The sequence below is a fragment of the Nerophis ophidion genome, linkage group LG05 (genome assembly GCF_033978795.1).
Source record: "Nerophis ophidion isolate RoL-2023_Sa linkage group LG05, RoL_Noph_v1.0, whole genome shotgun sequence".
Classification (NCBI taxonomy): Eukaryota; Metazoa; Chordata; class Actinopteri; order Syngnathiformes; family Syngnathidae; genus Nerophis; species Nerophis ophidion.
Window position 1 is genome coordinate 25,834,183 of NC_084615.1, and position 12,478 is coordinate 25,846,660.

Genomic DNA, 12,478 nt, shown 5'->3' on the forward strand with positions numbered 1-12,478 from the left:
TTAAACCTACCATTGGTCAAAGATGCCGTAATGACATGAAAATGTGTCTGTCGTGGCGCACGCAATTTTTTTGGAGGGGCACACGGCCAAGCAGAGGGGCAACGAGAGTAATGGATGTCGTGGCCGCCGTGAAATTCCTGCCCTGACAGCAGCTTTTCGATCCTTAAGGGTGGGATGGCCCAATTTAATACTCAGAATCGCTATTTGTTGATACAGACAATTTTTTTCTTTATTTAATACAATTTCCCAAGTTTGTTCAATCAATGATTAGTCATCACCCCCAACCCCAAGAGGGACAAGCGGTGGAAAATGGATGGATTGATGGATGTTTAGTCACCAGTAAATTTGGCTAACTTTATTCCTCATCAATAGATCTGGTGAGGTCTACTTTCTCCATGCAGCCGCCCCTTTGTCCTCTCAGGCCGGCCAAGAATATCTGAGGTTTGGGTACACCAGTAAAACCATCTCTCTTAGTTTGACAGCCAACCTCCTTGGGGAGCCAAGTCTGAGTGTCATTTTCCCGTCTCATGTGGCTCAGATGGGTCTGCGTTGAGTGTGTGACTGTCGTTCGAAGATCAGCCTAGAATTAAGTATATAATGTTTTAAAAACTGTCACATGCCTCACATATACTGTAATAAATGTTTTAAAACCATCAGCCCCTAATAAAAGGGTAGTTGAGTTGCATCTGTGTTGCTACGTTACACTTGTTTCAACATTCTGTAGATTTACGTAAATGTTTACGTAAAAAGTTAATAATACATTTAAATACTAACATCTAATGTTGGTTTATTTCAAGCCAGGGCAAATATTTTAAATCGGGGGGCCAAATTAAGAGAAATGTGTCTAGGGGCCGGTGTATCTATTTTTAGGAACATTAATACAAAACCTCACAATAATGTCAGACTGAATGCTAAAAACGTTATGACAGACTGCCTTAAAAAAACAGAATGGAATTTGACCTTTTTAACTGAATGAGACACCCAGAATGTACATGAAAATGAAAAATGTGCGATTTATAATTGTGGAGGGAGGTTGTGATCAGCACACTGCAGATGTAAATGTCAGCGACCCCGTCTGGGCTACTGGAGACAGTGCACCCCCAGACGGGGGCGTGGCATGGGCGGGACGGCGAGACGCAGCTGGCAGGTGATTAGATTTTGCAGGTGGTACACGTAAATCTAATCAACTGTTGTCTTTAAGAATGAGCAGCCGGCAGAGGAGGAGGAGGAGGAGTGAGGATTGGAGAGACTGAAAAGTCTACACGAAAATGCACTTGGTCGAAAAGAACTACATTAAAAAACCCTGTCAACTCTGAGCAACTGGCTTCTGGCGTGGATCTGTGGCACTGTGAGTAGGAAAAAGCTTACAACTGGCACCCAACGTAAAAAAAAAAAAAAGCTGTGATGTTGTCACCAAGCTCCATAGAGGCACTTGAGATGTCTACCGCGAACCACCGGCAGATGGTAGCACAGCAGAGCCAGATTCTGCAGGTGCTGACGGAGAAGGCTGAAGTGGGGACACACGCAGCAGCGAGGCCAGCGTTGACGGCAGTGGGCATGCACAGGATGGTGGAAACGGAAGATCCCCACAACTTTTTGGACATGTTCGAGGCGACAGCAAAATCATGCGCATGGCCAGAAGAGGAGTGGGCGGTGCGGCTGTTACCGTTGCTGGCGGGAGAGGCGCAGCGAGCGGCGCTCAGCCTGCCGCCAGTGTCCCGGGTGAGCTACCGGGAAATGAGGAGGGCGGTGTTGGACCGGACGGGAGGATCCAAGGAGGACCACAGACAAAGGTTCCGGAACTTGAGACTCAGACCGGAGGAGCGGCCTTTCGCCCTGGGCCAACAATTAAAAGACACGGCGACAAGATGGCTGCAACCCGGAGGAACAGAAGAGGTAATGGAACAATTGATTCTAGAACAATTCCTAGAGGCGATACCGGCGCGGACGTCAGCATGGGTCCGCTACCACTGGCCACAAGGGCTAGCAGCGGCGGTAGCCTTGGCAGAGGACCACCTGGCGGTACAGCGGGAAAAAGCTGCAGGAGGAGCGGAGCGGCCAGTACCGGCGCCGCGCAGAATGCGGCCGCCACCAGCACAGGGAGCCCAGCCGTGGCCCAGCCCACAAAACAACATGAATCTGCTTTCTCCTCCTCAGGGCCAGGCCGCGGCAGACACTGCGTTTCCCCCGCAAACGGCGCCTCGAATGACGGGGCAGGTGTGCTGGAGGTGCTGACGTCTAGGTCACCTGCAACGGGAGTGTCCAGCGATGGAGGTGGGGCAGGTGATCCGGGTGGGCAACCCTCCAGCATCCTCGCCCGGACCGGGAGAGACATACTATGTACCGGTAAGGATACAAGGGAGTATATACCGGGCGATGGTGGATTCGGGCTGCGAGCAGTCCATGATTCACCAAAACCTGGTTCGACCCAGGGTATTGAGTAAGGTTACACGGGTGCGGGTTAAATGTGTGCATGGGGATATTCACGCGTACCCCGTTGTGCCGGTGGAATTTTTTTTCAGAGGAGAAAAACATAGTGTTAATGTGGCTGTAAATTCGCGCCTGGCGTACCCCTTAATCCTGGGAACAAATTGGTCGGGATTTAAGGGATTAATAAAGCAGTGTGCAGGGGTGCGTTCACGGACGGTAGGGAAAGGGGATACCCGCGCTGTTCTCATCGGCGACGCGAGATTATCTGACGCTGCCGAGGGGGAGGGGGAAGGGGGGCCGGTGGGGACTTCCCAGGAGGTTTTCCCGGTTCCCCAATGGCGCCCCATGGATGATTTTCAACTCGAGCAGTCTCGAGATGACACTCTGCGCGCGACCTGGGACCAAGTGATTTCGATTGATGGGCAGCGGGTTCGCCCGGGAAAACGCGGGATTTCCCTCACTTTGCATTGATTAGGGACAGATTGTACAGAGTGAGCCGTGACACTCAGACAGGGGAGGAAATCACCCAATTGTTGGTGCCAAAAAGCCGTCGGGAAATTATTTTCCAGGCGGCACATTTTAACCCGATGGCCGGACACATGGGCTATGACAAAACACTTAATCGGATAATGGCCCGGTTCTATTGGCCAGGCATTCGGGCAGACGTGCGCCGTTGCTGCGCGGCCTGCCCGGACTGTCAACTAGTCAACCCAGCGGCCACTCCTAGAGCCCCTTTGCGGCCATCACCACTCATAGAGGTCCCATTTGAGCAAATTGGCATGGACCTCGTCGGGGCCATTTCACCCGAGCACCCAGTACTAGTCCTGGTGGATTATGCAAGGCACTATCCCGAAGCAGTGCCACTGCGCTCCATCTCTGCAAAGAGTGTCGCGCAGGCACTGTTTCAAGTTATCTCCCGGGTTGGAATCCCGAAAGAGATTCTAACTGACCAGGGCACGTCCTTTATGTCACGCACATTAAAGGAGCTATACGGTTTATTGGGGATCAAATCTATTCGAACTAGCGTTTACCACCCACAGACAGATGGGTTGGTGGAGCGAATGAATAGAACTTTGAAATCCATGATCCGGAAGTTCGTACACGAGGACAAACCAAATTGGCATAAATGGTTGGATCCCCTGTTATTTGCAGTGCGGGAGGTTCCCCAGGCCTCAACAGGATTTTCTCCATTTGAACTGTTGTTCGGCAGGAAGCCGCGTGGGGTACTGGACCTAGTTAAAGAAAGCTGGGAGGAAGGTCCAAGCCCCAGTAAAAACGAAATTCAGTACGTCATGGACTTCAGAGCAAAACTCCACACATTAGGGCACTTGTCACGTGAGAATTTGCTCCAAGCCCAAGAACGTCAACAGCGCCTGTATAACAGGGGAGCGCAACTTAGACAATTTTCACCGGGAGAGAAAGTACTTGTATTACTCCCAACATCCAGCTCCAAATCACTCGCCAAGTGGCAAGGCCCTTTGTGGTCACGCGACGAGTAGGTGACGTGAACTACGAGGTCAGGCGATCTGACCGGGGCGGGGCAACACAAATATACCACCTCAACCAACTAAAAGGGTGGAGGGAAGCGGAGCCCGTCTCCATGGTGACGGCGATAGGAGAGAGCGAGGAGCTGGGGCCGGAGGTTCCCCCCTCCCCCCAGCCCCCGTCTCCGCTATGATAAACATCTTACGCTGTCACAGAAAGCAGACGTGGCCAAATTGCAGCAACATTTTGCTGACGTGTTCTCCCCCCTGCCAGGCCGCACGACTCTCACCCAGCATCACATAGAGACCAGCCCAGACAGGACGGTGAGGTCCCGGCCCTATAGGCTGCCCGAACACAAACGCAAAGTAGTTCGGGAAGAATTAAAAGCCATGCTGGAATTGGGAGTGATAGAAGAGTCACACAGTGTGTGGTGCAGCCCCATAGTTCTGGTAGGGAAGAAAGATGGGTCTGTGCGGTTCTGTGTGGACTACCGCAAGGTGAATGAGGTGTCACAGTTTGACGCCTATCCAATGCCCCGGGTCGACGAGCTCCTGGACCGGTTGGGCACTGCTCGTTTTTTTACGACACTGGATTTGACTAAGAGCTACTGGCAGATTCCCTTGTCTCCAGAGTCCAAGGAAAAAACGGCATTCTCCACTCCGGAAGGCTTATACCAGTTTGTGACCCTTCCGTTCGGCCTGTTCGGTGCGCCCGCCACATTTCAGAGACTCATGGACCGGGTGCTGCGACCACACGCTGCATATGCCGCCGCCTATCTGGATGATGTCATCATCCAGGGGAACAGCTGGGCGGAGCATATGCAGAGAGTGGGGGCGGTACTCGAGTCCCTGAGGCGGGCGGGGCTCACCGCCAACCCGGCGAAGTGCGCGGTTGGCCGGAGGGAGGTACAGTATCTGGGGTACCACTTGGGGGACAGGCAGATAAAACTGCAGCAGTTGCGGCCTGCCCGACCCCGAAGACGAAAAAGGAGGTGAGGCAGTTCTTGGGGCTGGTGGGCTACTACCGGAGGTTTGTCCCCCGGTTTGCGGACCTGACCAGCCCACTAACTGACCTCACCCGGAAAGGTGCCCCAGATCTGGTCCAGTGGACAGAGCAGTGCCAGCAGGCATTCGAGAAGGTAAGGAAAGCAATTTGCGAGGAGCCGGTACTGCACATGCCTTATTTTTCCATCCCGTTTTGGTTGCAGGCGGATGCGTCGGGCAGAGGACTGGGGGGGGGCACCGACCATCCGGTCCTGTATATCAGCAGGAAACTATCAGAAAGAGAGGCCAGATATAGCACGGTGGAGAGGGAGTGCCTCGCCATCCGGTGGGCGGTCGGTGCCCTCCGGTACTATCTGCTGGGACGCCCATTCAGCCTCTGCTCGGACCACAAGCCCCTTCAGTGGCTCCACCGCATGAAAGATGCCAACGCGCGGATCACCCGGTGGTATCTCGCTTTACAACCCTACAATTTCAGAGTGATCCATAGGCCGGGAACGCAGATGGCTGTGGCGGACTTCCTCTCCTGCGCTCAGGCGGGGGGGGAGTAGGTGCGGCCGGACGATGTCCCGGCCTAAGTCTGGCGGTGGAGGTATGTGGAGGGAGGTTGTGATCAGCCCACTGCAGATGTAAATGTCAGTGACCCCGTCTGGGCTACTGGAGACAGTGCACCCTCAGACGGGGGCGGGACGGCGAGACGCAGCTGGCAGGTGATTAGATTTCGCAGGTGGTACGCGTGAATCTAATCAACTGTTGTCTTTAAGAATGAGCACCCGGCAGAGGAGGAGGATTGAGAATTGGAGAGACTGAAAAGTCTACACGAAAATGCACTTGGTCGAAAAGAACTACATTAAAAAACCCTGTCAACTCTGAGCAACTGGCTTCTGGCGTGGATCTGTGGCACTGTGAGTAGGAAAAAGCTTACAATAATATTAACTATGAACGATAAAACACTGGACATTGACAACAAATGAACGTCACACTTCCTCTTGATCGACATATTTTACATTTAAGCGAAACACAACAAAAATGCAATATCACATGAATGGCCATGGTTACTGATGCCTTGGAAATTAACATTTAAGTAAATATGAACGTGAATGTTAAAAAAACTGTCTTCTACAATCTGATATACAGTACAGGCCAAAAGTTTGGACACACCTTCTCATTCAATGCATTCTTTATTTCCATGTCTATTTACATGGTCGATTGTCACTGAAGGGATCAAAACTATAAAATGAACACATGTAGAGTTATGCACTTAACAAAAAAAAGGTGAAATAACTGAAAACATGTTTTATATTCTAGTTTCTTCAAAATAGCCACACTTTGCTCTGACTACTTTTTGCACAGTCTTGGCATTCTCTTGATGAGCTTCAAGAGGTAGTCACCTGAAATGGTTTTCACTTCACAGGTGTGCTTGAAGCTTACAGAGAGAATGCCAAGAGTGGGAAAAGCAGTACTCATGCAAAAGCGCAGATTCCAACAATTGAAATACTTTGTATAATTCAAAACTTATTGTAATTTGAAAACATCACTGCACATATCATAATTGGAGCTACAGTTTCGATCTTAAAGATCTAAAAAAAATTATTTGGGAATGTCCGGCGGGCCAGATTGAAAAACGTAACGGACCTAATTTGCCCAGGTCTGGCATAGTTATTACTCTGCCATGATGCAGATGCATATACCATTACATGATACAATGTACAAAACAATTAATGACTGACCAGTTTGATAGCTTTCCTTCGCAGTTCCCACTCATTCCATTCATATGACTTGACAATGTTTGTTTCCATCGGGTGGACATCAGTCTGTGTGAAGTCCTCACACTTAAGGTTGGTAAGTACTGCCTCTCCTTGCTTCTTCTATAAAACAGCACAAACAGTGGAATAACTACAATCATCCAACTATGTCTTTGTATATGTGACAGTATATTCTCATGAAGAACAGCATGCTAACTGACAAGGCTCTTCAGATAAATATTTTCCTGAATGCATTTACAAAAGCAAGATCTTACATAAGATGGATTTTGATGGAGTTGGAGTAGTTTAATCAGCTCAGGGGAAGCCTTGGCTCTCTCTGTCACCAGTGCAATGAAGTGATCTGGACTGCGGACAAATTTCAAAGCAGCTTCTTTGGAACTGAAGACATACATCTTATCCTTGTGTTTGAGAATTCCGATGTATGGATTTCCTACATTGGAAATATAATATAATTATTAAAGCATTAAATATTTAATGGTATCGTGATATATTTAATACAATTGATAAAAAATTATGGTTTAGATTTATTTAGCACTTGCCTAGACACTCAACGCGCTTCACAGAAAAGTTAGAACCCACCATTTATTCACACCTGGTGGTGGTAAGCTACTTTCATAGCCACAGATGCCCTGGCGTAGCCCTAGTGGCTGCCAGTTTGCACCTACGGTCCCCTCCGACCACCACCTATCATTCATTCACCAGTGTGAGCGGCACTGGGGACCAGGGTGAGGTATCGCTGCCCAAGCACACAACAGGAGCGATTTGGAGGTCAAGAGGCGGGGAGCGAACCTGCAACCCTCAGGTTTCTGGCACGGCCGCTTTACCCACTCCACTATGCCGCCCCTTGATACATAATCAAATTAATAAATTAACTAATTAAATCATAGAATAATTCAATAAATAATAACCTAAATGATTAAATGTAATTTTACATTAAATAAATGAATGACAATGATTTATTTATTAACACATTTATGTATTCAACTCCAATTATAATTTATTTATAAAACATTTAAAGGGCAGCACAGTGGAAGAGGGGTTAGTGCGTCTGCCTCACATTACAAAGGTCCTGAGTAGTCTTGGGTTCAATCCCGTGCTCGGGATCTTTCTGTGTGGAGTTTGCATGTTCTCCCCGTGGCTGCGTGGGTTCCCTGCGGGTACTCCGGCTTACTCCCACTTCCAAAAACATGCACCTGGGGATAGGTTGATTGGCAACACTAAATTGGCCCTAGTGTGTGAGTGTGAATGTTGTCTGTCTATCTGTGTTGGGCCTGCGATGAGTTAGCGACTTGTCCAGGGTGCCCCCCGCCTTCCGCCCAATTGTAGCTGAGATAGGCACCAGTGCCCCCCACGATCCCAAAGGAAATAAGCGGTAGAAAATGGATGGATTGATGGACATTTAAGGGGCTGTTTGCAAACTTTAATAAGATGCCTAAAGGGCGGTAACTTTCCATTGTGCATTAGCTTTATGTGTTGATAGCTAATGATAGCGGTCTGGATAACTAATATTAGCTATCGTTGAATGTATATTCTATCATAACAACAACAGGACTGCAATTGTTAATTGCTTCTCTGGGACATCTTATGTTTGTGCGCACATGCTTCCTGCATGGACATGTGTAAAGACAGCGGTGAGTGACCCTGACAAGCCTGACCTCCAAACAAAACATTTTGGGCTGACGTGCAGCTTGTATATAATATAATTAGTAATTGTGAAAAATATACTGTAGAAACTTTTAAAAAGTATGTGTTCGGTTAAAATACTAATTGTAACCAAACTAGCAAGTGACATTGTTATAATTTTTGGTTTCGAAAAATGTATGTGTCTGTGCGTTATGTTGCAAACAGCGCCTTAAAGGAAGATAGTGGAAACAGTAGCGGAGAGTTCAAAGACTTTATGACAATGCACATTTGGAAATGTTTTAGTGTGATATGGGAGCATGACATTGCTACACGAGCACCTCAAAAGAAAACACAATGGTCTCGAACAGGAAAAAGTGTAGCAGTAAGATAACTTCAAAAGGTATTGTTTTGCAGAAGTACAAAACCCAAAACCAGTGAAGTTGGCACATTGTGCAAATCGTAAATAAAAACAGAATACAATAATGTGCAAATCCTTTTCAACCTATATTCAATTGAATAGACTGCAACAACAAGATACTCTTTGTTCAAACTGGAAAACTCTTATTTTTTGAAAATATTAGCTAATTTGGAATTTGATGCCTGCAACATGTTTCAAAAATGTTGGCACAAGTGGAAAAAAAGACTGAGAAAGTTGAGGAATGCTCATCAAACACTTATTTGGAACATCCCACAGGTGAACAGGTATGTGCCATGATTGGGTATAAAAGCAGCTTCCATGAAATGCTCAGTCATTCCCAAACAAGGATGGGGTATTGGTTACCACTTAGTGAACAAATGCGTGAGCAAATTGTCAAACAGTTTAAGAGCAACATTTCTCAACGAGCTATTGCAAGGAATTTAGGGATTTTACCATCTACAGTTCGTAAGATCCTGAAAAGGTTCGGAGAATCTGTAGAAATGCCCATGACCTTCGATCCGTCAGGGGGTACTGCATTAAAAAGCGACATCAGTGTGTAAAGGATATCACCACATGGGCTCAGGAACACTTCAGAAAACCACTGTCAGTAACTACAGTTGGTCGCTACATCTGTAAGTGCAAGTTAAAACTACTATGTAAAGCGAAAGCCATTTATCAACAACACCCGGAAACGCTGGACTGATGCAAAGTGTTAAAGTGTTCTGTGGTCTGACGAGTCCACATTTCAAATTGTTTTTGGAAAGTGTGGACGTCAAGTCCTTCGGACCTAAGAGGAAAAGAACCATCCGGATTGTTCTAGGCGCAAAGTTCAAAAGCCAGCATATGTGACGGTAGGGGGGTGTATTAATTCCCAAGGCATGGGTAACTTACATATGGCCCCAATAATGCTGAAAAGTACATACAGGTTTTGGAGCAATTTATGTTTCCATCCAAGCAGCTTATTTCAGCAAGACAATGCCAAGCCACATGTTACAACAACGTGGCTTCATAGTAAAAGAATGCGGGAACCAGACTGGCCTGTCTGTCGACATGACCTGTGAAAATGTGTTGCGCAATATGAAGTACCACAACGGAGACCCCGGACAGTTGAACAACTTAAGCTGTACTTACAATCAAGCAAGAATGGGAAATAATTCAACCTGAAAAGCTTCAAAAATTGGTCTCCTCAGTTCCCAAACGTTTACTGAGTGTTGTTAAAAGGAAAGACCATGTAACACAGTAGTAAAAATGCCCCAGCGCCAACTTTTTTGCAATGTGTTGCTGCCATTAAATTCTAAGTTAATGATTATTTGCAAAAAAAAGTAAGTTTTTCAGTTCTAACATTAAATATCTTGTATTTGCAGTCTATTCAATTGAATCTAAGTTGAAAAGGATTTGCAAATCAGTGTATTCTGTGTTTATTTACGAATTACACAAAGTACCAACTTGTATTTAATATAATTAGTAATTGTGATATATATATATATATATATATATATATATATATATATATATATATATATATATATATATTATAATTAGCTCTCAAAAGGTGCCTTGTGATATTTATTTTATCTTATCAAAATCTTTTTTCACGTTACTGATTTGTCTTCACTGACATTTCTTCCTGGCCATACATTTGTTGGATATTATCCTTGCAAGGCATTCTGTTGCTCAGCTATTGCTTTAAAGTTCACTTGTTTGCAACAGGTAGATTGGCGCGTTAGCGGCTAACGTAACTCAAAAAATCTGTACCTCACTCCAGACAAAGTTTAAACCGAAGATGTTAGCAAGCCATCTATCTTGTTTATGCGATCAAGATCTGTGTTCAGGAAAGTTTCAAATAATCCAAAACAGCCATAGCAAATAGGGAGCTCAGGCAGCGAACATCCAGACAGGAAGTGATGATTATATACAATATGAATACAAGCAATTAAATACTCTGTTGCCTTACTGGGCTATTTAGGAGAATAAGAGAGGACCAATGTGCTCGCCTTCTCAACAAGGAGTACAGCTGTCGATATACAGTACAGGCCAAAAGAATGGACACAACACAACTGATGGTCCTAAACCCATTGATAAAGCAAGAAATTCTACTAATCAACCCTGATAAGGCACACCTGTGATGTGAAAACCATTATCAGGCGACTTCCTCCTAAAGCTCATAAAGAGAATGCCAAGAGTGTGCAAAGCAGTTATCGGAGCAAAGGGTTGCTATTTTGAAGAAACTAGAATTTAAACCATGTTTTCAGTTATTTCACCTTTTTTGTTAAGTACATACGGTAACTCCATTAGTGTTCATTCATAGTTTTCATGCCTTCAGTGACAATCTACAATGTAAATAGTCATGAAAATAAAGAAAACACATTGAATGAGGAGAATGTGTGTCCAAACTTTAGGCCTGTACTGTACATCAAAGGTGCTACCTCTCCCAGAGCCACCCCTAATCCCCCAGTACTGACAACAGCCAAAACAGTACAGTTCGTATTCTGTCACGTGACTTTTGAACGGATGTAAACAAAGTGATAGCCTGTGGGTCACCAAACCAATGACTACTGTGCAGCAAACAGAGAGCGAACTATCTGACCAAATAACCAAAGGCAGATAGATACCAGCAAAAAAATCCAACTATGCATTGGAATCCATCTCTATAATTTATTTCAAAAAGATGTGTCCAGTGTCGGTTGCAGTCCCAGACATTTCGAACTATCGCCAGACGTCATTCTGCACAACAAAACCAATGAAAACTTGGCAAAGCACAGAGGCTTACAACTTATTTGTGTGTGGCTGGGTCAATGGAATTATATAAACTCTCCCGGATAAATCATGGTTTGTTTTTGCTGGGGTAATATTGCATTTCATGATTTAACCTCACGTCTACAGCAATGTTTGTTGCCTTGTTGTAGTTGCACACGCTCTTTACGAGTATGCATGTTTTTCACCGTCTTCACCAAAATATAACTAGAGATCTCAATGTTGTGTATGTGATGAAAGCTTCATTCATGATGGCTGCCTTTGGTAAAATCTAAACTCTTTTAGGTTTTTCTTACATTTACTTTTTTTTTAATTCAGACTCGCCGAGTTGGTTCTTTATGAAACACTCGTAGCAACATTTTTTAATGAAACTCAAAAAAACAATTAAATACAAATAATATTAAGATAATACATCAGAGGTGACCATTACGTCAATCGCAAGCTACCGGTTGATCGCCCGCCAGGCATGAAAAAAATAGACCTAAAAATTAGCGATCATCAATCTTCACCAACACATCACTTTCGTCACTTGATTGACATTCATGGGACCCGAGGGTCTTGTGAGATGACGCTGGCTGCTACAAGATCAGTATTAAGAAATAATTACCGACAGTAAGGCGAGAAACACTTTTTATTTCAACAGACTCTCACGCCATACCTGCCGTCAAAACTCTAAAGATCGACTGCACAGTTCCCATTTGTTATCCTTCCTATCACAATAAAAGCACTGCTTCATCCTGCCTGCGCTAAAAAAATAAAGAGTCTCAGAAAGCTGGTGTGCACAAGCTTGCAAGCTACGGAATTTGCCGCCAATGTATTTCTTGTAAAGTGTATAAAAACGAGTATGGAAGCTGGACAAATAGGATGCCCAAAACCAACCACTTTCATGTGGTATTGGACAGATAATGCGTACGTTATCAGCACTACTGTCTGATTCCAATCAATGCAAGTCACCAACTTATATTCTTGTCTTCATGAAAGAAAGGAATCTATATGTGTTA

General features: G+C 45.4%; 1 protein-coding gene across 2 annotated transcripts in view; it reads right to left on the minus strand.

Annotated features, from left to right (window-relative positions):
- Positions 1-212: 212 nt before the first annotated feature.
- The window catches only part of cfap206 (cilia and flagella associated protein 206), a 40,198-nt gene continuing 27,932 nt past the window's right edge, over positions 213-12,478 (minus strand). For both annotated transcript variants that reach the window (XM_061900410.1, XM_061900411.1), the window contains 3 exons: positions 6,937-7,112; positions 6,647-6,784; positions 213-580 (listed from right to left, as the gene is read on the minus strand). In XM_061900410.1, coding sequence (XP_061756394.1) covers positions 356-580; positions 6,647-6,784; positions 6,937-7,112 — 539 coding nt within the window. In that variant the 3' untranslated portion in view covers positions 213-355. The remainder of the gene's footprint in view (positions 581-6,646; positions 6,785-6,936; positions 7,113-12,478) is intronic.